This window comes from Diabrotica virgifera, chromosome 9 (genome assembly GCF_917563875.1).
Source record: "Diabrotica virgifera virgifera chromosome 9, PGI_DIABVI_V3a".
Classification (NCBI taxonomy): Eukaryota; Metazoa; Arthropoda; class Insecta; order Coleoptera; family Chrysomelidae; genus Diabrotica; species Diabrotica virgifera.
The window spans coordinates 210,623,443-210,650,733 of record NC_065451.1 but is presented as its reverse complement, the minus strand read 5'-3'; the positions used below and the strand labels follow the sequence as shown (position 1 = coordinate 210,650,733).

General features: G+C 33.9%; 1 protein-coding gene across 1 annotated transcript; it reads left to right on the top strand.

The window, feature by feature from the left end:
- Window positions 1–125: 125 nt before the first annotated feature.
- LOC114334823 (GATOR complex protein MIOS) lies at window positions 126–26,817 on the top strand. Its single transcript, XM_028284920.2, has 14 exons — window positions 126–297; window positions 6,940–7,064; window positions 11,043–11,240; window positions 11,329–11,646; window positions 12,804–12,996; window positions 14,620–14,816; window positions 15,063–15,229; window positions 18,262–18,506; window positions 18,867–19,227; window positions 21,924–22,062; window positions 22,984–23,119; window positions 23,173–23,380; window positions 23,434–23,612; window positions 25,754–26,817. The coding sequence occupies exons 1-14, from the start codon at window positions 200–202 to the stop codon at window positions 25,827–25,829; spliced, it is 2,640 nt and encodes an 879-aa protein (XP_028140721.2). The 5' UTR covers window positions 126–199; the 3' UTR covers window positions 25,830–26,817.
- Window positions 26,818–27,291: the final 474 nt, after the last annotated feature.

Sequence of the window (27,291 nt, the reverse complement as noted above, 5' to 3'; positions counted from 1 at the left end):
TGTTTATTTATAAACTAGAATAAAATGTGCCCCGAATTTTTGTTTTAATATAAAAAAAAAACATTTGAGAACATTACAGATTGATAAAAAACGCGGTAAATTTTTTAAATAATGAGTATTAACAGGCAAACTTTATAATAACAAGGATATAATTAATAAATATAATAAGTATTTATTGATTCTTAAAGTGTGTTTTGTGATGGAAAATTTAGATGAAAATGTTGATGAGATATCAAGAGCTGTTGTCAAACGAAGGATTTCGTTTAATATTCCCAATATGCTGAAACAATTAGGAATGTAAGTAAAATATTGCGCATTTTAAACACATTATAATATTATCACGGAGTAGTATAAGACAATAACAATATAAATTATAGAAATTTAAGAGAATCAAATTGTTTAGATAACTTTTCTGTTAAAGTAAAATTTTATCGATTTATTCACCAATTTTTATTTCTATGTATTTTTAGTTGCTTTATCGCATAATACTCGTATACAGGGTGTTTGTAAATAAGTCCGACAAACTTTAAGGGGTAAGTCTGCATGAAAAAATAATGACATTATGCTCTATTGGTATATTTGTATGTCCGCAAATGCCTTGTTTCCGCGATAAAGGGTGTTGAAATTTTTCTTGCAATATGACGATTTATTTATTACTCTAAAACCGGTCGAGATGTTCAAATGAAATTTGGTGTGTTTTAAGAGATACTTATTGCAATTTTTTGACATACAAGTAAGAATTTTATATTCATTATTGGTGCGCATACGGGTCCTCCTCCTCCTGAGTGTCTTCTCTATTGAGGTTGGCGATCAATATGCCAAATTTCTCTCTATGCTGGGCTTGATGAATTAAGTCATTCCCTGTTGTGTGGGTCCAATCTCTGATGTTTCGGAGCCAGGATTTTTTCTTTCTTCCTATACGCCTTTTACCTTTGATTTTGCCTTCTAATATTACCTGGAGCTGCTCAAATTCCCTATGGCGCATTATGTGTCTTAGATATGACGTCTTTCTAATTTTGATTGTATTGACCATATGAAATATGTTCATATGAGGACATATGTTCATTATTTCCAGTACTTCTTCATCAGTACATCCACATTTCGAATGAATTCAGTTTGTGGACGTCATACTATTTTAATGCCCAGGTCTCACAGCCATATAGTAATAGACCACATATAACACTTTAGTGTTTTCATAGCTTGGGGTGACAGAGGTATACAGGTAATGCGGCCGGCTGTCCCAAGTAGAAACACTGTAAGCGCCAATTCCAAAAATGTTCACCAGAGTAGAAAACGTAAAGTGGTGAAGATTGAATGTGATATAATGTGTTTCATAGCAATGTTAAATTGCGGTTCTACTCATTTTTTATTTTTTTTTTCTTGGTAAATGGTAGATAACAACCAGTGCCGGATTGAACCCCTAGGCAACCCAAGCTATGAGGCCCCTTAAGAAACATAGGTTTCTCCGTTTTTAGTAATTTTTATTTTTGAAAATATCCGTTCGCCTGTTGCGAAATAACCCAAAATGACTGTGAAGCAGGAATAAATTGTTTTCCCTGCAAGTTTGAAGCTGGGCTATAAAATATTTGAACTGTTATAGTTCATTTTCAAGTTCAGATTCAATATCATCAGAATATTTTTATGTAGTCTCGAAGCACACTCCTTTATTTGAGTATCAGTCAATTTTGGAAAAACACAAAAGACCAAATACGGAGTTCATTGACCCGTACACTGTCAACCGACGACTCAGCTCAGTAATTAGAGTATAGTAGAGAATATTCAGAGTATTGTAGGTCGCAGGCAATCTGCTCGTAATAAGCAAAATTATCTTTTTGGAATTTTAAGAACTCCAAAAGTGAATTTAGAAGCTGAACTGCACTTTGAAGTTCAATCTCTCTCTCTGCAATGATTTACTAATAGCGTTGATGCGTTCTAAAATTGTTACCCAAAACTCATTCATTATGAACGTTTCTTCTTTTTTGACATTTCTTTCAACAAATACTTAGCATCATTAACTGTTTCAGCTTGCTGATTAGAGTCTTCAGCAAGAGTATGAAGAGCAAATTTGAAAGCGTTTTGACCTTTAGGCAAAGGTCTTATGGCACATGCTGCTAGTTCTTATAAGGACTAGATCGTGGCGAATGAGATCGCTTAAGCATTTGATCATAACTTCCCAACAATGGGTAGAGGATGGAAAAAAGTTGTACACAGACTGAACAAACCCAAAATACGATATTCTATTTGAGGAAAAATACGTCAGCCAATCTCTTTTAATTTTTGTTCCACTGATTTGTTTTCGAAAAACCATAGATTGTATAAAAATCTTGTAATGCCTTCAAAATTTCTTTTTGACGCTGAAACACTTCCATCAAGGTCTTTACATTCTGAAGACCTTTCCCAATCCAAAATGTCCATACTTCTTTAGTTACCGTATTCCGTAATCCTATGCCGTTTTCCGAATTTAGGACCGAATTTATCTTTAACTTCAATTTTTAACTTAGTTTCGGTTTCTGGTGCTTTAACTTTTTGAACTGCAATAGAACTGTCGTTACATGTTTTTTCATCTTCTTCAGTTAGGGAAGCTACGTTTCCCTCAATTATTTCTATTTCATCACGTGCATTTTCATTGGTTGCTGCTTCACTAGCTATGGATTTCCGTGTGAAACTGAGTTTAAATAAGTTTTGCTTCTGTTTTGGATTTTGATTAAGGATCTTTTCTTTCTCCTGATTTTTCTTGTGTTTTTTTGCTCAGTTTCGATTCATGTTTCCATCTGTAGTACTGGTCCTTCTACCAAAGGGCATTCATTAGCAATGTATTCCCACAGCATATACTTTCTATGTGAACGTGAACAAAAGTATGCATTGTAATGTAGCTTTATACATCCACCATAACTTTTATGGTATTGTGCGATATTTGAATCTTTCAACATTTTTTCATTTTGGTCCCCGCGAGGCCCCCTTTGGGGCCGAGGCCCCTAGGCAACTGCCTACTTTGCCTAATGGTTAATCCGGCACTGATAACAACACCCAAATGCAATAAGTGATTTTGAAAAAAATGGATATAGTGTTTCTACTTGGGGCAGCCGAATGGTCCTAATATTTTAAAAAAAATAGTACCCCACAGATATTTCAAACTAAACTTTTTCTTAACAAAAAATCTATCTTCACTTTTTTTCATATGAGGCTCCATTTTCATGCAAAAAATAAAACGTCTAAACGCTTACAAAGTATTTGAAATAAGTCAATGCAACAAATTAAAGTTTGTCGCACAAATGTGGTTTTCATATTGAACTCAAAATATTACTTTTATTTTCAAAAATATCAGTAGAACTAAATTAACATTCGATAAAGGGCAGTCTTTTTAACAATAATTTTTGAAAAATTTTGGAACACCTAATAAATATGTTACAAGGGAATACGCATTAGGTGGACATTTTTTACCCACCCTTGGGCGTTTAAGGGTTAATGCTGTGAATGATTAAATTTAAAAAACGGACACTAGTATAAAAATGTAATAACTATATTAAAAACCTACAAATATATACAAAGTAACACATACTATTTCAAAAACTACGAATTATTGACTTCTTCGTTGAATTTTTCCAAAGTAATATCACAAACTTGCATCAAATCTTCGAGGCCCCTCTTTAAGATATCCACAGCCCTACCAGAGTGTACTTGAATTCTGAAGTGCATTTTGGCTTCTGCTGGATGGGGAACTGTGTATCCACAAAATTGTACTTCGGGGTAACTGGAGACAACGCATCGTAAAGCATTGCCTAACGTGTGTCCCTCATCCTGAAAAACGAACGTTTTTGATTTTGCAGACTCACTTATGTCGGTACCGGACAGTTGGGCAATTGGCATGATTACTGCTTTCTGTTTTACAATAAACTATAATTGTGACTATAATTTATTATATTTATCTTTACTTTGCTATATAATGTTTTAACCAGCAGCAATATTTTGGATTGAAGATTGAAGAACTTAACCATAACCTCAAAAAAGCTAGGCTCGGTTCATAGAGCTATGTTCACACAGTACAGTGTTGCCAACCTTCAAGGAAGCTTTGTTCTTCACCTTCCATTTACCTATGAAAAAAATTCCCTCCCGTTTACAAAATCGGTTTTAAAACGGAAATATAATAGACCTAAGGCCCTGCACAAATCCCCACACTCAAAAAAATACACTGTAAGTGTGGGCTCAAGACCTATAAACATTATTTATTTATAAATCGGAAATGCTTTTTTGAGAGGGTAAAAGTGTTGTTTGGCCTGTTCTCTTGTACGGAATGGCTTAGGCGTAACCATGGGGGGTTTTGGTGGTTATATCCCCCCCATTGGGATGTACTTTGAGCTCTATACGCTTAACACCATACCCTTCGGAGACCTTCCAGTAGTTGTAACCCCCCCCCTTTCCAGTAGTTGTAACTGTAACCCCTTACTTAGGATTATCCTGGTTACGCCTATGCGAAATGAAAGCATGGACGTTAAAGGCCAGCTCCATTAACAAAGTTGAAGTCTTTGAAATGTGGTGCCTGCGTCGAATTCTTATAGACGTCATATCTTAAAATATCATGGACGCACAGTGGCACAGTATCAGAAATAAGAAAGTACTATAAGAAGAGCGAACTTTCAGGATAGCGGACTTTTTTTATTATGTAAATAGCAGTAAGAAGACTGCATACTTGTGGCACATATTACGAGGAGAACGATACGACTTTTCAGCAACTGATACTCGAAGGAAAGATCCCAGGCAAGTGACGTCAATAACGTCGAGGAAACGTCAGTTTTAGGTTGAATATATACACGTGTTTGAACATTACGTCGTATAAACGTCTTTTATAAGTTATTTTAAATACGTAAGATTAATGACGTTAAAATACGTTTAAAAACACATTTTCATTTCAGACAGCCCAAGTCTGACGTCACAAAAATGGGAGGAGCTTAAACAGTTAATGCTTATAATGTTAATGTTGTATATTGACATGATTGACTCCAAACTTCATTTAACTGTTTATGTGTTTATTTTCTGTTAATGAACTAATTATTGTCTGTTGTTTACGATTCTTTTTGATTTAATAGACAGCGTTACGTTAAATTAAGATATTATGCTGGATAATTTGTTAATAAATTATTTATTAGTTTATATGTTGTTTCAGTTTTGACACAGTAAGTAGGTATACCTACATATATAAAAAGTGAAAATTCTATAATGTTGCATTGATGGAATTATAATTTGTTTGTAATTCTATGCATTTTTTTATAGTCTTCCATTTGGTTTTACTTTTAGCCTATAAGCTAAATTTTAAACAGTTAAATGAAAAATTGCAATACCAACAATGCCCATACGAATAATTATTATTGTGTACATATTTTTAAAACCATAAAATGAAAAATAATCTAAAAAACGACAAAAACTACGTTTTTGATATCACGCATCTAAAATGTCATAAAAATGACGTCAGTTATGGTGATCAGTGACTTTCGACGTCGAAAAAACGTGATAAACTGACGTGGTTTGGTGATAATTATGACGTCTTTTCAACGTTTTGTAAACGTTATTTAGTTGCCTGGGATAGAGAGTAAAGAGAGGTCTGGGAGTAAAAAGATGTCATGGCTGCGTAATATTCGCCAATGGACAGGAATCCACAGCTACGAAATGCTTCGCAATGCTGCTAAAAATAGAATTATTCAATCCTGACTATTTAACATTTCACCTCACAAGACAATGTACGGTGGACAGTAGACAATACAAACCAGGATATTTAGGAAAAAATAAATAAATGTTTAAATACAGCACCTATCGACTTGTGGCACCTATCGACTTAAACGATGGCCAGATTTTGTTACTCGGGGAGTTTTTGGGGTCGCTAAACATGAATATACGCCACCAGAACCGACTTCATGATCAACTGGTGTCCAGAGTTACTGCTAAGGAAAGGCACGTCATCTGGAGGTTCGAAGGATTTCAGCACTAAATAGATGAAAACGATTACTCGGGGAAAGGGGGGATCGCCGAATACGAATACATCATCTGAACCAACCTCCAGGGCACCTGTTGCGCAGTGTAATTGCTGAGGCACGTCATCTTATGGAGTTTCGGGGGTTTCCCTCGGACTACCTAGTCCCTATAGTGCTCGGAGCACCTAATTAAGCTGTTATGCAAGTCTTGGACACCAGGTACTCCAGGGGTCCGGGGGTTTGCATCAATTTAGTGCCAAAAACTCGAGAACTGCCACGAAACTCCAGAAGAATGCGTGCCTTTAGTATAATGACTCTGGGCACAGGTGTTCCGGGTGCGGTTCTGATGGCGTCTTCGTGTTCAGAAAACCCAAAAACCACTGAGTAATCTGTTTGCATCAATTTTGGTACCGAAAAGCCACAAAACTCCAGATACGTGTCTTATAGCAGTGATATCCTACCCTCAAAACTACAGGAGATGACGTGTCTTAGCAGTACCTGGGCACCAGGTGCTCCGGATGCAGTTACATGGCATATGACATATGATATATTCATATATTTATGTGATTCCTCTTATTAAACTAAAGCAGAAAGAGAAAGAAATAACTTCAACTTCGATCAGTTCGAGCACTTCATCGAGGGAGAAGAAATGTTTAATTCTTAATAAGTAAATAATCATTTTTATGCATTATTGTAAGTTTCCTTAATATTCTGGACCTTTTTCCTTCCACTATTACCCCCCGTAGTCCGTAGATCCGCCATTGAATTGTTTTGGGGGAGTAAACATTCCCTTTTGTTGCAAATTCCAGGAAATAGGGAAATTTTCCTCCGACTGGCAACATTGCTGGGATGTCATGATGTCGATCTTCTACTTCTGACTTATGACTATGCCAAAATCAAAATAAAAACATAACCTCATATGTCTAATGTTTGTAAACATGACGGTCTTTTAAATGTAATAAAATTTAATTTTCAGTACTTCTAACATGTCTGGAAAGCTAGAAATTCAATGGTCCCCGATTTACAATAAGTTTATTACATGGGGCGCTGAAATTTGCCTTTACCAAGTGCAACCTCTTACCCATGAGAACAACCCCTCAGGTAAGTAGGTGTTATTTAGACAATATTGATGTAAATTAAGGAAAAACCGGCTTTATTTAACAAAATATAGCTTGAAATAAGAATAAATCGAAGTTTTCAGATCCAAAAATCTAAAGACTTGTACTGGAACCAAGTTCTGGTGACAACCCAAATTCATGCCTTGTAAAATTTGCAAGGCAAACGAACGATAAATAAGAAGAAGACTAGGGGAATCTACGATTGCATTCCACGACCCATCTATTTATTTAGGTAAAATTCAATCGAATAGTAGCTCCCTGTACTCAGATGGGAGTAAAACTAGAAGAAAACGAAATGCAGTTAATATTTCATTTTGTTTCAGAGGTAGACCATCATCCTCTTACATTCATTTCACTCTTTTGAGCTCTTCAGAGAGACCCATGGTCTGGTCTATGGTCTGCTTTAGAGGATGACGGTCTACCTCTGAAACAAAATGAAATATTAACAGTCTTTCATTTTGTCTTAGTTTTACTTCTATCTGAATACGGGGAACCGAGATTCGTTGAAATTTTACGCTTTTACCTAGATAAATAGATGGGTTGTGAAATGCAATCTTATATTTCCCCTAGTCTTCTCATTTATCATTCGTTTGTCTTGCAAATTTTAGAAGGCATCAATATGGGTTGTAACTGGAACTTGGTTCCAGTAGTCTTTAGATTTTCAGATCTAAAAACTTCAAATTGTTTATAATTTTGCTTATTGAGCCAGTTCGTTTTCTTTTTGGTTCAGAGCAGACCATAAGCCTCTCTTGGCAAACAGCAGCAACCCCTAAAATTACATTTCCACGACCACGAAAATCAACTTTAAGGCGAATGACCAATTTTGGTGATTCTTTATGTTTTCGAGGTAGCTGAATCTGAATCTGAAGTTTATTTTTATCTTAGTGGAACATGTTCAAAAATCAAATATCATCCAAAAATTTTCAAATTTACCTCGCTGTATTTTTGGTCACTGTACAGTCCCTGCTCAATTTATTAGACTCATCCTAGAAATATCAGTTTTTTCATTTGAACCACCTTAAAAGTAGGTTGAAAGTCATACGAAACTGCTGAATGGGTTAAATAACAATTGCTTAATAATTGTGCTACATAATTAAGTTAAAAAAGTTTGAAAGTTTTTGATTTAATTGTGAAAACTTGGGAGATGGCAATATAATGGGATAAAAGGGTGCAATGACTCGACTTTTTTCAACTTTAGTTTTTAAGTTAGTGATTGGTGTTCAATTTTCGTAAAATTTGCAGTGGTGAGTGTTAATATTGTTCTAATGTTGTTCTATGTATATGTATAAGTTAGTTTTTAATTTATTTTAATATATTAATAGAAATATGTTAATTTCTAAAAGATGAATATCTTCTAGTTGAATTTTTTCATACAGATGATTGTAAAAATCTTTTTGTTGAGCAAATCTTTTCTATTACTGCTCTTTTAGAAAATATCGCATATTGTCAAAAAGAAATAGCAAAAAAATGTGGTGTATCTTAATCTTTAGTTCGAAGATTGAGTCCAAAACCTAAAGGGAAACATCATGTTACATCGATTTGGAGGGGTTGGTATGGCAGAAATATTTCAGTCACTCCCAGAGGGCAACAATTTTTAACGAATTTGGCTGTAAAATACAGAAGTGTCACCCATAGCGATATACAGAATGAATTGGAAAAATCAGAGTGTTCAGTATCGGAGTCCACTGTACGCTGAAATTTGTACAGCATGGGATTCAAATGTCATAGGCCAGTTAAGGAACCAACTATCACCACAAATGCTCAAAAAGGCTTAGTTTGGGCCAATTTGCATTAATATTTTATAGTCATCTAATATTTATACAAATTGGCTGAAACTAAGCGTTTCTAGAGTATTTTTGGTGATGGGTTGGGTTTCTTAACTGGCCTATGACATTTGAATCCCATACTGTGCAAATTTCGGCGTACAGTGGACTGCTATACTGAACACTCTGCTTCTTCCAATTTATTCCTTATATCGCAATGGGTGACTATTTTGTGTTTTACAGCCAAATTCATTAAAAATCGTTGTCCTCTCGGAGTGACTGAAATCTTTCTGTCATACCAACCCCTCCAAATCGATCTAACATGATGTTTCCCTTTAGGTTTCTGACTCAACGTTCGAATTAAAGATTAAGATACACCGCATTTTTTTGCTATTTTTTTTTGACAACATGCGATATTTTCTAAAAGAGCAGCAACATATGAGATGATTCCAAAATATTCATCTTTCAGAAATTAACATATTTCTATTAATATCTTAAAATAAATTAAAGAAATTAAAAACTAACGTTCACATAGAACAACGTTAGAACAATATTAACACTCACCACAGCAAATTTTAAGAAAAATGAACACCGATCACTAATTTAACTAAAAACTAAAGTTGAAAAAAATCGAGTCATTGCGCCCTTTTATCCCATTCTATTGCCATCTGTCAAGTTTTCACAATTCAATAAAAAAAATTTACCATTTTAAGCTTAATTACAATATGTAGCATGATTATTAAGTAATTGTTATTTAACCCATTTAGCAGTTCAGTATAACTTTGAAGATACTTCAAGGTGCTTGAAATTAAAAAAACTGATATTTCTCGGGTGAGTCTAATAAATTGAGCAGGGACTGTAAATATTTCCTCTTGAAAATTTTACTGTGTCATCTTTGAAATATTTAGATAACAACGAGCTTTGTCAAAAACGTTTATACGAATTAAAAAAGGAGTCGTTAATTTTTAAACATTTGGTCGTCAGATTTCGTTAGTTTCATGTTTACATAAAAAAGTTGAGTGACAAACTTTTTAGTTTATAATTTTAACCAACACAGCAATAAAGTATGATACCTGAAGAAGTTTTCTGGAAAATTTTGAGTCAAAATATGCGATAGTAAAAAAGTTATGTGACTTTATAGACGAGCAGCACACCCAAAAAATGCTTATTTCTCTAGATACTGTGTGGTCTGATAACCACGGTGTGGTGAATGGCTAATTTTGGTCAAACCCCATGTTTCTGATGGTGCTGGAAACGAAAATTAGGTTTTATTTTGTATTTTACGTGAGGGAACATTGTCAAAATCGCAATTTTACCCTAAAAATTAAAATAGATGGAATCACATTTTTTTGCGTTTAACTCCCTATAACTCTGTTCTATTTTAATATTTTTTACCTGAAGACTATTGTCTCACCTTTCTGAAGACAAGGGTACCTGTTTCAATCTTTCTGTCTTATTATAATAAAAGTTATGAATTGTTTAAAGTAAAAGGTGCAGATTCTTGACTTGTAAAGTTTAATCGAAAAAGTTGAGTGACAAATTAAATTTAGCTTTTTAATCAAGTTTAGGTATGTTAAAATATAGGATACAAAGAATTTATAGAAAAAAATGGTGCAAATTTTAATTTTAATAAAAACTTGATTTCATTTTTTTTTATTTTTAGGGTAAAATTGAGATTTTGACAATTTTTCCCCATCTGGAATTCAACACAAAGCTTATTTTCGTCTTCAGCACCATCAAAAACTTACAAGTAAGATCAAAATTAGCCATTCACCATACCGTGGTCAGTATCTCCAGAAATATGCGTTTTTTGGGGGAGTGCCACTCGTCTATAAGCCACCTAACTTTTTTACTAGTGCATATTTGGACTTGAAATTTTCCAGAAAACTTCTTCATGAATTATATTTTATTGCTGTGTTGGTTAAAATTATAAACTAAGAAGTTTGTCACTCAACTTTTTTAAGTAAACATGAAACTAACGAAATCTGATGACAAAATGTTTAAAAATTAACAACTCCTCTTTTAATTTGTTTACACACATTAGAGAAAGCTCGTTGTTATCTAAATATTTCAAAGATGACACAGTAAAATTTTAAAAAGGAAATATAATATTAACTGTCTTTCATTTTCATCTTGAAATAAGAGTCAAAAAACAAACAATTTTTTAAATCCTACTTCTTTTATGTTTTTTGTTGTAGTTTTTAAAGTATCTGACAGTACATGTGCCCAAATACTGACCACCAATACGAATCACCATTATGTAAGAAGTATTGATATATATCCAAAATGTGACAGTGATCTGCTTTTGGCGATAGGCCTTGTGAATGGAAGAGTAGCCCTAACAACGTTTGGTCCTTCTGAGCATGATGTGTATGGATATCCGGGAAAAGAACTTGGCAAGTTTTAATAATATCTAGGCAATATCTAATAATAAGACTATCTTTCTCTCTTTTTTTATTAGTTAAATTTTCAAATGTTTTTTAGTACCCAGGCATAGTCGACATTGCAATGCAGTCCTCTTCAACCCCTTAGAACACAATCTGTTAGCAGCTGGCCTGGACAAATACAGATCTGACAGTTCTATTCTTATTTGGGACATCAACAAATTCAACTCGTGTAACGATGTGAACCACAGTGGAAGATTGGCTGTGAATACAATGGCGCCAGCTGTCGAGTTGGTGAAACCAGTGGCTGAATTTGGTACGTCGGAAGTTACCTATAGTTTGGGATGGTTCCATAACACCAGTAAAGTGCTGGCAGCTGGAATGAATGGGAAGCACATTAAGGTTTTTGATTTGAGAGGTAAGCTTATTAATATTAAGTCTGAATTTTTTTATATTACATACTTTAAATTTACAATCTGCTTCATCGAAGCTGTAAGTTTTAGCTAATAGTTTGAGTGTTAAATATATGAGGAAGAAGCTGCCCTGTGGCAACCCTCCTATTATATTTTTTACATTAGATCATATAGTTAATTTATTAAGTCTGTTGGCCATTGTTTCTTCAGTCATCTTGCAAATCTGGGAGGAGTGTTTAGCAGTCTTGCTTTATCATTTGGATGACTTCTCAGGTCATCATGATAGTCCTTTGTGATTCTTTGAATTTCTTCCTCTACTAAAGGTGCAGCTGAGTCCTCATACAGGCAGGGTTTTATTGCTTACATACCAGGGCATGTGGAATGTCATCTTCAATATTTTTGATTGGATTCTTTATATTATCTTGGTATTTGATGACTTTGAGCAACCCCAGAGTTGGACATCATAGGTCCAAATTGGTTTTATTTTATGGGCCATTCCACGAACATACGGCTGTTTTGAATTACTTCGACAACGAATATTTTACTGTGCAACATAAGAAGTACGAAAATAAATGGCGCTAATAATTATTCCAATAAACAACAATGTAATTTGCAATTTACTTTCGTTCTTCTTATTTTGCACAGTAAAATATTCGTTGTCGAAGTAATCCAAAACAGGCGTATGTTCGTGGAATAGGGTATATCATAGATTTATATAGGAGCAGTATATTTTCAATAGCGAGTTTTCATTTTCGACCCATAACTCAGCTCATTTGTTGTATTTTGATGTTGATCTGGGTTTTCTTGGCTTGAATGTGCGGCTTCCATGTTCATCTTCAACGGTTAGTCCCAAATATTTAACTTGTGTGCTAACTTCTAATTGTGTATCATCTAATGTTATTGTTGGACTTGACATCCCTTCGGTTTGTAAAAGTAACTTGGGTTGACTTCGTTTCATGTACTTTCACATTCCATTAATTTGTTGAGCCATGTTCCCAATTGGTCAAGGTGGTTTTGAAGTTGTGCAGACGCGATAATGGGGTCCTCATAGACAGCGATTATGGTGGTGTCGTCAGCGAATGAGAAGCTGTGAATTTAAATAAAAAACTTGAAAATTCAGATTTTAACAAGTTGATTGATAAAAGTTTTGTTTTTCTTTAAGATCCCAACAAAATAGTAAATTCTACATTAACCAAAGGTGTTTTTGGAGTTTGCTCAAATCCTAGTGAGGACATGCACATGGCTTCGTTTTACGAAAACCAAATTTGTTTGTGGGACATCAGAAATTTTGAAAAACCTGTGGTTTTGATACCACAAGCAAAGAATGTGCTCAAAATTGCATGGTGTCCAACTAAGTGAGTATTTATATATAGTCTAGTCGCAACATAGGGGGTCCCGTGTACACTTTTAGGTCGCCGTGATTTGATGATGGTATTATAGGTTTTTTGGGTCGCTGAATCCAATGGAAGTGGTCTGGAAGACCAAATGTGGTGCGTTTAGTTGTTATTAACAAATTATGGTAAAATTAGGTGTTTTTCAGGAATTATTAGAAGCCCTGTAAATAAATTGGTAGTGTTAAGGTATTCTCTGGTGTATTTTTGGTCGCTGAATCGAATGCGACTAGTCGCAATTACGCAAAATATGTTCTTATTTTGTTAATAAAAAAATAATTGTTTATTCGCCGAAAAGCTCGAAATGCGCTATCTACAGCAAGTTTGTAGTCTTTTTCATAGTATTTTTATACGCTAAATCGACTGCCGCTAGTCATGATAGCTTAAACCACGTTCCGACTTTGTTATTAATAAATTATTGCAAAAATAACGGTTTATAGTACGTTCACTCACGGTTTTAAATTTAAAAAAACCACTTGGATTCACATGAGATTTGGCACACACGTAGCTAACATGTCAAACAAAACAAGCGATGTTGTGCCAATGTGTGGTTTTACCCTGGGAGTGAGTTTCACCCCTTTTCGGGGGTGAAAAAAGAAACCTTTAAAATGAGTCCGGAAGTGGATAAACTGATTAATTCTAAGTAACTTTTGTTCTATACAGTTTTTTCACTAAATCGATACTTTTCGAGTTATTTGCGAGTGAATATGTTCATTTTTCAACAAAAAAAACCAAATAACTCGAAAAGTATTGACTTAGTGAAAAAACTGTATAGAACAAAAGTTGCTTAGAATTAATCAGTTTGTCCACTTCCGGACTTATTTTAAAGGTTTCTTTTTTCACCCCCGAAAAGGGGTGAAACTCACCCCCCAGGGTAAAAGCAGACATCGGCACAATATCACTTGTTTTGTCTGACGTGTTAGCTATGTGTAGTGTATGCCAAATTTCATGTCAATCCAAGTGGTTTTTTAAAATTTAGAGCAAAAACCGTGAGTAAACGTACTATAAACCACTATTTTTGCAATAATTTATTAATAACAAAGTCAGAACGTGTTTTAAGCTATCACGACGAGTGGCAATTGATTTAGTGTATAAAAATACTATGAAAAGACTACAAACTTGCTGTAGATAGCGCATTTCGAGCTTTTCGGCGAATAAACAATTATTTTGTTATTAACAAAACAAGAACATATTTTGAGTAATCGCGACTAGTCGCATTAGATTCAGCGACCAAAAATACACCAGAGAAGACCTTAACACTATCAATTTATTTACAGGGCTACTAATAATTCCTGAAAAACACCTAATTTTACCATAATTTGTTAATAACAATTAAACGCACCACATTTGGGCTTCCAGATCGCTTCCATTGGATTCAGCGACCCAAAAAACCTACAATACTACCATCAAATCCCAGCGACTTAAAAGTGTACACGGGACCCCCTATGTTGCGACTAGACTATTAGTTAAAGATTTGTTAAAAAGTTTCCTAGATTTTTCAGCAGTTGTCATTTTAAGTTCTTTGTTAAAATAATATTGAAATTAAGTATATTTTCAGCCTTACTTATATTGTGTTAAATATAATAGGTATAGTTCATTAGCTTCTCTTCAACGTGATAGTTCTGTGATTAATTTGTATGATATAAAACATACAATGGTTGATAATGAGGAGGTGGAACCAAATGTAATGGAAAGGATTATAACACCTGGTTCACCGCACAATGTAACATCGTTTTCTTGGCATTCAACAGATGAAAATCGCCTTTTGACCATCGCAGTTTCAGGTAAAGATTCTTCCACCATTATTAACTGTGTATAGTTGTACCAGCAATCTAAGAGAATCATTAATATTCAGTTCAGTGGGTGCAATTGTTGGAGGTGTAGCATATCATAAACAAGGGATTTACCTTTTTTATGTAATTTCAGACCTCGAACAATACCAACCTATATTAATGAGTCTCTTACCTGGTACTACTATATTGTTGGGTTTTGTGAGCAAAGTATAAATTCATAGTCTTTATAATTCGTAGGAACTATAAAAGATTACACAGTTTTTGATAGAATGACTGTGAATTGGTCAACATCTAACATCGTATGGACGCATGGCAGGAAAACTCTCAGATATGTGGATGATTCTTTCGTTGATGACATATCTTATCAAATTAAAGAACGAGCAAAAGCTAGATATGGAATTCAGGTAAATTATATCTTGTAAGAAATGTCCTGGTATCAGTTACAAGTTAATAAAGACAATAAAAGCAGAAAAAACAATAAAATATATGAGGTTATTAGTGCAAAAGTGGTATATTACACAATCCACAATTTTACCAAAAACGCTTTTATTACAATAAAGTTATCCCTTACTTACGTATTTTCAGATGCAGAGTGTAGTGAGCAACAAATGCTTGAGCCACTGTGCATCTTCTTCTTCAGATGCAAATTCACTAATGGATGTTAGCGATCACATTTTCCATTAACTCTCTGTTTCTTGCAATGTGTATCAGAGATTGTATGTCGTTAATCCCTGTCCATTGCCTTATGTGTCGGAGGCAGGACATTTTCTTGCATCCTATTCCTCTCTTGTCCTCAATTTTACCCTCGATTATAAGTTGAAGGAAATGGTACTTTTCGTTTCGCATGATGTGACCCAGATACACCATTTTCCTTTTCTTGATGGTTTCGAAAAGTTGGCGTTCTTGGTTGATTCTTTTAAGGGCATTTACATTTGTAACTTTCGCCGTCCATGGTATCTTTAGGATACGGCGATAAAGCCACATTTCGAATGCTTCTAATCTGTTTATATCCCTCGTTTTGAGTGTCCAGCCCTTTACGCCATATAGCAGCACCGACCATACGCAGCACTTAGTAAACCTTAGTCTCAGTTGAAGATTGAACAGGTCAGTACCTTCTTGAATTTTACGAAAGCTTGTCGAGCTTGCTCAATGCGACATTTTACTTCCCTGTCCGATGCCCAGTCTTCAAAAAGCCACGTTCCCAGGTATTTCAATTTACTCACTCTTTCAATGGACTTGGTATTCAGTGTTATGGTGGAGTTTTCAAGTGCATCCAAGTTTCTGGAGATGATCATGAATTTGGTCTTTTTGGTATTAATCTCTAATCCCATTTGCTTACTGTATCCGATTATAGTGACAAATTGTTGAAGATCGACTATCTTGTCACAAAATTAAGACACCATCATCAGCATATCGTATGTTGTTGATCAATACTCCATTCACTTTGATTTCCCTCTCTGCATCTGCCAAAGATTCTTGAAATATGGCTTCCGAATAAATGTTAAATCAAAGAGGGAAAAGCACACTTCTCTGCCGAACACCCCTTCTTATACAGGGTGTCCAGAAACTCTACCGACAAACGAAGACAGGAGATTCCTCAAATAATTTTAAGATAATTTAACCCAATTCACCTAGTCCGAAAATGCTTCCTAAGGGAACTAGAGCTCTTTGAAGATGGCGTCATGTAATTAGTTTTTCTTAAATACTTCCAGAACGCTTCTATTTAGAAAAACGAAAATTTTTACGCGTATTCATCGTCCAGAGATAAATCGATTCCATCCATTGCGCATTTCTAGTACCGGTCAGAGGCTTCCATTTTGGGTAGGGCAACGGTTATTTAATCGCATAACTTTTTTGTCTTTAACTTTTAAGTATTTTTGACAATGGATTATTAAATTATGAGGTATTCTAGTACTAAAAGGTACTCTTGCTTTAAGTCGGTAGGACACACCGTTTTCTAGAAAAATCGATTTCAAAATTTTTCGTTTTTTGAATATCAAAAAAAAAAAATAAAAAAAAACTATTTAGAAAGACGAAAACTGGTACATTTATTTATATTCCAGAGATGAATCAATTTCATTAATTGCGAATTTCTAGTACCGGTTATAGGCGTCCGTTTTGGGTAGGTCAACAGTTACTTTATAGCATAACTTTTTTGTCTTTAATTTTTAAGCATTTTTGACAATGGATTATTAAATTATGAGGTATTCTAGTACTAAAAGGTACTCTTGCTTTAAGTCGGTAGGACACACCGTTTTCTAGAAAAATCGATTTCAAAATTTTTCGTTTTTTGAATATCAAAAAAAAAAAATAAAAAAAAACTATTTAGAAAGACGAAAACTGGTACATTTATTTATATTCCAGAGATGAATCAATTTCATTAATTGCGAATTTCTAGTACCGGTTATAGGCGTCCGTTTTGGGTAGGTCAACAGTTACTTTATAGCATAACTTTTTTGTCTTTAATTTTTAAGCATTTTTGACACTAGATTATTAAATTATAAGGTATTCGAGTACTAAAAGTTACTCTTGCTTTAAGTTGGTAAAATGCATCGTTTTTTTTTATTTTTTTTTTCATTTTTTTTTCAAATGCCAGAAACGAAAAACTTTCAAATTGATTTTTCTAGAAAACGGTGTGTCCTACCGACTTAAAGCAAGAGTACCTTTTAGTACTAGAATACCTCACAATTTAATAATACAGTGTCAGAAATGCTTAAAAGTTAAAGACAAAAAAGTTATGCGATAAAATAACCGTTGCCCTACCCAAAACGCACGCCTATGACTGGTACTGGAAATTCGTAATGGATGAAATCGATCCATCTCTGGAAAGTAAATAAGCATACCAATTTTAGTTTTTCTAAATAAAAGCGTTCTGGAGGTATTTAAGAAAAACTAATTACATGACGCCATCTTCAAAGAGCTCTAGCTCCCTTAGGAAGCATTTTCGGACTACGTGAATTGGGTTAAATTATCTTAAAATTATCTGAGTAATCTCCTGTCTTCGTTTGTCGGTAGAGTTTCTTTACACCCTGTATGTGTGGGCTTGGATATAGAATTGTCTATTTTTAATTGTGCCGTTTGATACCAGTACAAGTTTTCAATTAAGCTTATGTTTTTTGATCTATATCAAGTCTCTTGAGGATCTGCATTAACTTGTGGTGTCGGACACGGTCAAACGCTTTTTCGTAATCTAAAAAGCATAGGAACAAGTCCTTCCTCTGATCGTAACAACTTGGACCAGCACCTGTGTTGCTCATTCTGCATCTGAAAGTACTTGAATAAGGAATAATTTTAATGTAATAAAAGCGTTTTGACAAAATTGTGGGTTGTGGGTTACACCACGTTTGAATTGATGGCTTCATACATGATTTGACATTTTTTTAAATTCTTGGTTCGATCCAATGTATTGTCGTCTAAAAATGCGTCTTTATTGCAGGAAGAATTTTCCAAAAATGCCGAAATAATCAAAGACAATCTATCTTTGGCAAACGTATGGAATTGGCTGCATTTGACCGACAAATTAGTAGAGAGTGGCATCATTAAGGATCCAGATGACAAATATCCCGGAGTATTATCGGTTGTGTCAAATATTGACTTGGTTCAGAACAAATCTGAAGTTGTGACAGTAGCGTGGAGTGAGTTGGGGTATCCCAATTGTCAGAGTTCGGTTGTATATTATAGGTAAAAGGAAAGGTACACTTTGGACCATAGACCATATTACTTAGACTGCCCACTGCCAGCTGCAATTTAAAACCGTTCCCCGAGTGCGACAGAGAAAAAAGTTGGGAACACTGTTTGAATCTCCTTTTAATCGACGGGGTTTATCGACCACGTGACTTTCCCACTATATTTGAAGATTGTTGAGTGTCGTGGGAAAGTCACGGAGTCAATAAACCCTACCGATTGGAAAGAGATGCAAACACTGCTCGCAACTTTTTCTCTGTCGCACTGAAGGAACAGTTTTTAGATTGCATTGCGCAGTCTAGGTATTATATGGCAATGCTATGGAGCATATGTATTAGCGACTGTGTCTCTTTTCAGGCATGAAGAAAGAGACAAAGCCCTTCGTCTGTGCAGCTGGCCCTTGGAAAGAGACTCACAGTATCTGGCAGACTTCATAGCGCACCTAGAGAGCGCAAAAGCTTATACTAGAGCGGCAACAATAGCAGTATTTAACCTCAAGGTCCAACTAGCTATAGAAATCCTCAGCAGAGCGCCTAATGATGCAGAATATGGTTCGAGCTTGAACGTTGTTGCTATGGCCTTGTCTGGGTTCTCGGATGATCCGGCCAGTATGTGGCGACAGAATTGTTTACATTGCGTCGCAAAATTGAGTGATCCGTACTTGAAAGCCATGTTTTGCTTCCTGACTACAAACGATTTTAGTTATGACGACGTATTGGTAAGTACTTTCTTCGATATGTGGCGATACGCTTTAATTACTATTTCTGCTAATTTTATTTTTTAATAACTTTTCTCAAAACGAACTAATATGGGCCGTTAAATTCTACGAAACGAAATGTATCCCTAACCATATGTTTTTGGTGTGTTCCGTTTAACAAACTGAATTCCATATAAATTAATTATCTTATCAGATCTTATGTCAATAACGCACTTTGGAAATACATTAGAAGACGTTTCTTAAACCTACAGAAAGGTTCTGAGCTTTTAAAACGCCAGATGTAGTAATTTATTGCCTTTTCTAGCCATATTGTAAAACCGCAAACATGATGATAATAGTGTCGTGGTCTCTGCACTATCGTCACGGCAGGCAGGCAGTTCAGACCCCTTTGCTGCCCTCAAACAATAAACAACCCTCTTACGAGATGAATAAGCACGCCTTTTAACCAAAAATAAAATAAATATTACTGTTCGTTGTTTACACTTATTTTTAATTGATTCCGTTAACCCACACATCGGAACAGATATATTAATTTTTCTTTAGGGTTAATGTTATAAAATTATAAATATTAAACTCACCAGGCTTCCGGGCTGAACCGCGTCGATTGTCACTGTGCCGAGCTTTCGACATTCTCTCTGACGTCATCTACAGGGTTTTCGGGGCCTAAGTCTCCTGAGCCCCTAGATACTACATTCTTCACTACTCACTGTAATACTGAAGTGAAATTATTTCTTTAATTTCATTCAGAGTTGGATCCTCGCACATTCCCTCTTCATATTGTCAATTCGCTCTAGTTCCTCTTGTTGGTCTATATCTAACAGATCTTCGAAGTATCCCGCCCAATTTTCATGTGGTTTCTGCTAGAAGTAAACCTTCTTTGTTTCTGTAGTACTTTGTATTATTCTTTTTAGATTCTGAATTTCTTAACTTCTTAGTAGGAACTTAGTAGTAACTACTATATGTAGAAAGATTTTATGTCTTTGTGTATGTAGGTTTCTTCTCTTTTTCAATTGCTTTCCTAGCTGTTCTTTTTGTCTTCTCTGTGCAAATTCTTTTAACTTCTTCTGGCCACATCGTTTTTAATCGTATTTTGGATATTTCCTCTGCCTCTTTGTACTTTTGTCGTGTTTCTTCTTACCAAAGCATTTCTATATTCTTTATCGAACCTGTCTACAGGTATCTTTATATCCACTCTTCTTGCGAATATTCGTCGACAGGTTTCGATTACATAAAACTAGTTTCCAGGTCATAAAAGCCTTACGTGATATTTCGATCCTGGTTATTATCTCTTTATCAGAGTCGCAATTTACATTTAACCAACTTCAAAGGTATATAAAATGGTTTACCCGTTCTATCTTCTCTCCGTCAAAAGAAAGCATACCTTGATCTACATTAATCTTTCCAACTTTCCATCTTTCAACTGCTATCTGTTGGAATTTACTTAATACTCAACGATAAATTATTATTTTTGTTAAGTGTTAGAATAAACACATGGTCTTCCTGGGCGGGCCACTTCTCCGAATGCATAAAAGTCAATTCGATATACCTCTTACGTATAATTGCTAAAAAGTGTCAAGTTGCATATTTATGAATGTGAGAACTGTGTTAGTTCTGTGTTTTTGGTATTTAGTTTGTTAGAATATTTTTTTAAAGGAAATATTTTAAGTTCTTTGTTTAATATTGTAATAATACGGTTCGGTTAAAATAAAAATAGTTTTTACTTTTATTTGTACCTTTTATTATGTTATATTTCTAATACTATCCACTTTGTCTTAGAAATATTGATTTATAAAAAAAAATAATGTGTGTGTGTACTTTGTACGCACGTAAGAAGATATTCTTCTATTATATAATAGGTAATTTAAACGAAGTAAATATACTTAAAAGGTTATTTGTACTTATTTTATTTAAAAATCAAACTAACTTTCTTATCTACCACTTTCAAAAAGAAGAATATCTTCAAAAATTATATAATAATATACTTACAATCATAAAATCTATAAAAAAATAAAAAAATAATAACTTGCTTGGGGCTTGAACCCCCTTCACGTCAACCGCGCCGTACGAAAGTTGACGCCATTTCAAACTGCACCACACTCTCGTATACGTCATGTGTGAATATACACAAACTAAACGTTTACACCATAAATTTATATGAATTTAATAAAATTATTAGTTTGATTTTTGTCGAAATAAAATACAACAAAATATAGAGTAAGAAAACGATATATGAGATGAAGATTTGTAGAAAGTTTGTTCGTAATCAGATTATGTAAATTAAAGCATTGCCTACTAATAGGTAACTACATTATTTTGTTTACATTTTCCAAATAGATAGGTATTGAAACTATTAGGTATTTCCAACTGAAACATTTAGAATTACGTACCTGCGGCTTTTCAAAACTATTTAAAAAGTCACTATAATTATAAATTTGATTTTATTTCTGTCCTCACCACAATAAAAACTAATATATTATACAACATTTTTGTTTACCGATAACCTCCATATTGAACAATTATTGACAGATCATTTCAAAATTTCAACACCCAATCAGAGCCCGTATAACAACTAATACTATACTGTCGGTGTGCGCATGCGCGGGATCAATCAAATTTTACCCTCAATCGATTCGCCGCTAAAGAAGAATATCTTCAAAAATATTTACTATTTGTTATACGGTATACGTATATTTTAGAATGAAAAAGGTTTAGCTGTAGATGACAGAGTTGCCTTGGCTTGTATGTACTTACCGGACGAAAAACTGTTAGAATATGTTAAAAAACTATCCGAAGAACTTTGCAGCGAAGGGAATTTGGACGGTCTTCTAGTTACAGGTGGGTACAAAACATATATCTGTGCAAAAATAGGTAGTTATCGCATGCTTAGATTACATTTACATGGTCGAACAACTAATAAAAAAAAAAGTCCAGAATAGATCGTCTATCTGACTGTTGTAAATCTTAAGAAGGCCTGTGACTCTATACCTAGAATCAAGCTATGGGAAGCAATGGAAGACATCGAAGTTCCACGAATATTAATAAAAGCAGTAAGAGTACTATTACAATAATAACAAAGTAGCTATCAAAATGGTTAATAGAATATGCAGTCCATTTAAGACGACAAAGGGACTGCTACAGGGCTGCACCACATGTCCTACCCTGTTCAAAATATTCCTGAAAAAACCGTGAAACCATGGAAAAGAAAGTGCGAAGAAATGGGTATACTAGTAAATCACAAATATCTATATACCCTGAGGTTTGCTGACGACCAAATGGTGATCGGACAAGACGAAGATGGCCCCAGTTTTATGATGAGAAAACTGGAACAGGAATATACAAATAAATGTGATGGAAATAAACTCAAATAAAATTTGAATATCTACCAATGGAGAATACAGACATAAAACAGATGGAAATAGACGAAGGTAATCAAATCAAAGCAACAGACAAGTACAAGTATTTAGGTTTGATAATATCAAACAAAGGAACAACTGAAGAAGATATAAAAAAAGAATGTGTGTGTATTTTGTACGCACGTAAGAAGTTATACTTCTAATATTATGATTTCAACGAAATTAAAATACTTTAAACAGTTTATTTATATTTTATTTAAATATTAAACTAATTTTAATACTAAATACTCATTTTACTCGTATACCTTTAGTATTGTGCAAAAATGTGTTAAAAAATTATTTCTGCGAGAGTTTATGTCCTGATTCTTACTTGTTCTGTAACTATAGTAATTGTTGTTTACAGGAAACAGTTCGAGTGGTTTAAAACTTCTACAAAAGTACCTAGACAACGTAGGAGACATCCAGTCTACCACTTTAATAGCAACAAGGGCATTTCACCACGATTTGGGCTCAGAATCAATAAAGAACTGGATAGAAAAGTAAAGAGTCTTCAAATTAAACATATAATTTGCTAAAAACTATTCATTTTCAGTTATAGGAACGTCTTAAACAGTTGGAAAATGTTTCACGAACGAGCAGACTTCGATATAATGCTGGCTTCATACAGACACTCGGAAAAACCACCTCAACAAGTTTATGTCTCTTGTAATTTTTGCGGCAAAAGTATATCTGCCTATCTGTCAAGCCACGACCGAAATAGACCTCCACAACTCCACAAAACCTCATCTACAAAGTCAAAGGTATGTAGAAAATACTAGGTACGATAGGTGTCTCTATAGTTTTATTGTTCTAGCTCTCATCTTGTCCAAACTGCCGGAAGCCTCTTCCAAGATGTGCGATCTGCCTGCAATATATGGGTACAACAACGGGTGAGTCTTCTGGGGCAAAAAGTACGCCTTTTGAACTTTGGTTCACTTGGTGTCAAACCTGCCGGCATGGTGGACATGCGGGACATTTGTGCGAATGGTTTGAGTAAGTATTTTTTATAAATTGTTAAATAATTTTTATAGGGAGAATTTAGAGAATTAATTTTATGTCAAAGACCACGAGATCGTAAATTTTCATCGCCCTGTATATGACCAAAATTTGTAAATAAAATAATTTAGCGGTAAGCAGTGTTTCGTGGAATAGTAAAAGTTTAGTGGTAAAGTTTCTACGAACGGATTAATACATTTCAAAACGATGAACTAGAATACGGTCGGTTTAGAAAGTTAATTGTGCCGCGTTGGAGTGAACAATAGACCATGTTTCTAAATGGTTTCCTAGAAAGAAACGATGGTAAACAATTTTGTTTAGTTTAGAATAGAGGGTTTTTCTAAAATGTTAATAAAATTTAATTTTAATAACTCCTGGAAATTGACAAGACATAAAATTTGTATACAATACTATTTGTTCTTAAGAAAAAAAAGTAGGGATATGATGTGTGGAGGTTGTGATTGGAGAAGAGACCGATGGAAGGGGAATACGAGTGGTGAGTCTCAGATTGATGAGGGAAAAAAATTCACTGTATAATTAAGATCGGAAGCAACCAGTCCAGTTCGAAAGTAGTATTTTTGTGTAAAGTGGTTAATTTGGTGGCCGTGGAAACAGATTCGTGTTGAGACGAAATCGTGATCAAGTCGAGAAATACAAACTCCTTGTGTCCGAATAGATTCCAGTTTCTATCTGGGGCGAGTAGTCGGTTTATAGCAACTTGCACGAGATATCGAGCTGAGAGAAGAAATCTTGGAATTATAAAGATTGATATTGTTTGTATCGAGTCAGAGATTTAATTAAGGAGAGAATTCGAGCGAGTGCTGTTTTTGTTTGTGAAACAGTTTGAAGGAGAAGGACAGTCGCAGCATCCGAGGAGCACGTTGTGGTAGAACCGAGGACAACACAATCAATGAGAAGAAGTAAAGAAGATAGAAAAGTTTAGTCAGATTATTTGTGAAAAGAGAGAGTTGTTTTATATTACAGACCATATTTGTTTTTTGCCAACTTAACAGTTTTACAGCATAATTTATTTATTCATAAATTCATAGAAGATATAAGTAATCTATTTAAAAAGTGAAAATTAAATCTTGTTTTTTTTATAAAAATAACAGTCTACCAAATCATTTAAATGAATTTTGGTTCAAAAAACGAGATAGTAAAATAAAGATTTTTTTTATTAGATGAGAAATTTTTACAACAGAATAAAGTTTATCATACATTTTAAATCTTATATTTATGGTATAGTATATAAATAAATAATAGTTATAAAATTTATATGATTGTGAGCATATTTATTTCCTTTGTTTTGTCCTGGATAAAGTAAGCAACGAGAAATACTAGAAGCCACAAACTAAAGGTAATATATTAAAATCAATTAGCCCTGAGAATATTTTTTATTGGAAAGTTTTATTAAATTTTGGTTTTGTTTTCGTGAGTAGCAATTAAAATAATTAATTAATTCATCGAATTAATAAGATGCTGATCAATCTCATAACATAGAGAAAATATAGAGCATAATAATATAGTAGATTATGTGTTATTTTGTTCATTTATTTTTCAGTATAGCCACCTTTACGATTAATATACTTAATATGACGCTTTTTATTCATTTACTCGTTCTCCTCAAAATAGAGTTCAGAATCTCAAAAGCTCTTATTCTTTGAAAACGGCATCATTTGAGCCAATATTCAAGTTTTATCACGTGGTGCTAGATCTGGCTAATATGATGGATGGACAATCAATATATAGTTGGAGCGCAACGAATTCTCAATTCATCGTGGAAACCATTCAATAAAACGTCACAGTACAAGCCAGTTATTGCTTTACATGATTTTACAAGTAATTAATGTGAATTAAAAGTTGCTATCACGTCTCTAGCTAATTTGCTGGTTAGTCTTCCTCGGTAGATCGGTTTCGATTTATTCCACTACTTTGGCTTGTTTTTTCGCTTCTGGTGTGCAAAAATGGACACATGTTTTATCAATAATCACTAATCGCCCAAAAATTTTCGACATTGAGCAAACAATTAATGGAGTAGACTCAAAACAGTCCAGATCTCAACCCCACTAAGTATTTCACGTATATTTATATTTTTTGCCAGATTTACGCACAATATTAAAGCTTTTCTTTATTTCCAGCGAACACCAAGAATGTCCTGTTAGCGGTTGCAGTTGTAGATGTTTTGCAATAGATGCGATGGCTGCACAATCATGAAAATTGATTTTAAGCGCCTTTTTTTAATTTTATACCTATATACGTAACTGCCATAAAGAATTTACCTTCAACTTAGTTAAGTAACTAACTTAACATAGTTAAGTAACGTTGAAAGGCGGATCTTAAGGTCTGAATAATTTGATCTTATTTTGTCAGCACAAGTAAACTGAAAGGTTAGTAGGTGAAGCCTGGACGTCAATAATGGACCAAGCGCTTAAATAATTTTGTTTTTCAAAACATCTTTACTAAAATTCAATAAGCTATACAGGAGATGTAAACATTAGTTGACAGCGATGTCGTCATCAGCAACATAGAGATGGCTATTTCGTTCAGTTTTTGAATATTTTTGGATAACAGTTATTTGTATGAAGCTTAAATTATTCATTATTTAATTAATATGATTATTTTTTCACTATCTATATATTCAGTGATTACAATAATTTTTATACTATACAATAAAAACTAATAATCGAGAAAAGAGAAAACGAGTAGATACAGAATTTTGAACATATTTAACAACTAAAATCGTTTTTTACATGCCCTGCATCGCTTATTGAAATTTAGTATAATTAGCAAGCCTAAAAAGAAATGATATCAAAATTGCGACATAATCGAGAAATAAAATAATAAAATATTTTCTTTGAAGATTTTTTATCAATTATTTAATTTTTTTAAAAAGTAGGCGGCATTTAAAGTGTTGAAGTTTGACCATTAGACTATGCAGTATCTCAAACGCCATTTGGTGTGCTTTATGTGAACTAAGATTATACTCTGAGCTCTTAGTAGACCACTTAACAAAAGGTTTATTATTTCATTCATTAATTCAACGTTTTCTGCACTTACTTCGTTATTGATGTCCAGACTCTCAGCGGATAATATTGTTCCTTTAAATATATGAAATAATTTTGTATATAAGCTTACATTTTATAAAAAGTATAGTAGTAATGAATAGAATTTTATAAATATTAAAATTTACTCGTAAAATTAATATTTTTTTACAATATTATCCTTTATGCCATTTATTTTTTATGGATTATCAAAAAGAATTTCTTCCAGCGCATTTACTACAAAAGCGACACATAGGTGAGCTATTTGAGCATTTTCACACTGTTAAGACTAATAAAGCTTCTATAGGGCTATTAATTCACAGTCATTTTTTTCGAGCTTCTGTTATATGTCGTATAATCCGTGTATATTAATATTATACACAGATTCTACAACATATGACAGAAGCTCGAAACAAATGACAATTGATGAAAAGCCCTATTATGGATTATACTGTATAAACGTCAAACCCACAGGCTGTAGCACTACTTTCATGAAGGTGATCAAACATTTAAAGTTGCGCTTGAAAACATGGATGCTAGACTCTAAATAATGTTGAAACATGGCCTTATAACGTAGTTTTTGATTTATTTACCTCATAATTTGATAAAATCTCCCCTGCTTGCAAAACTGTTAG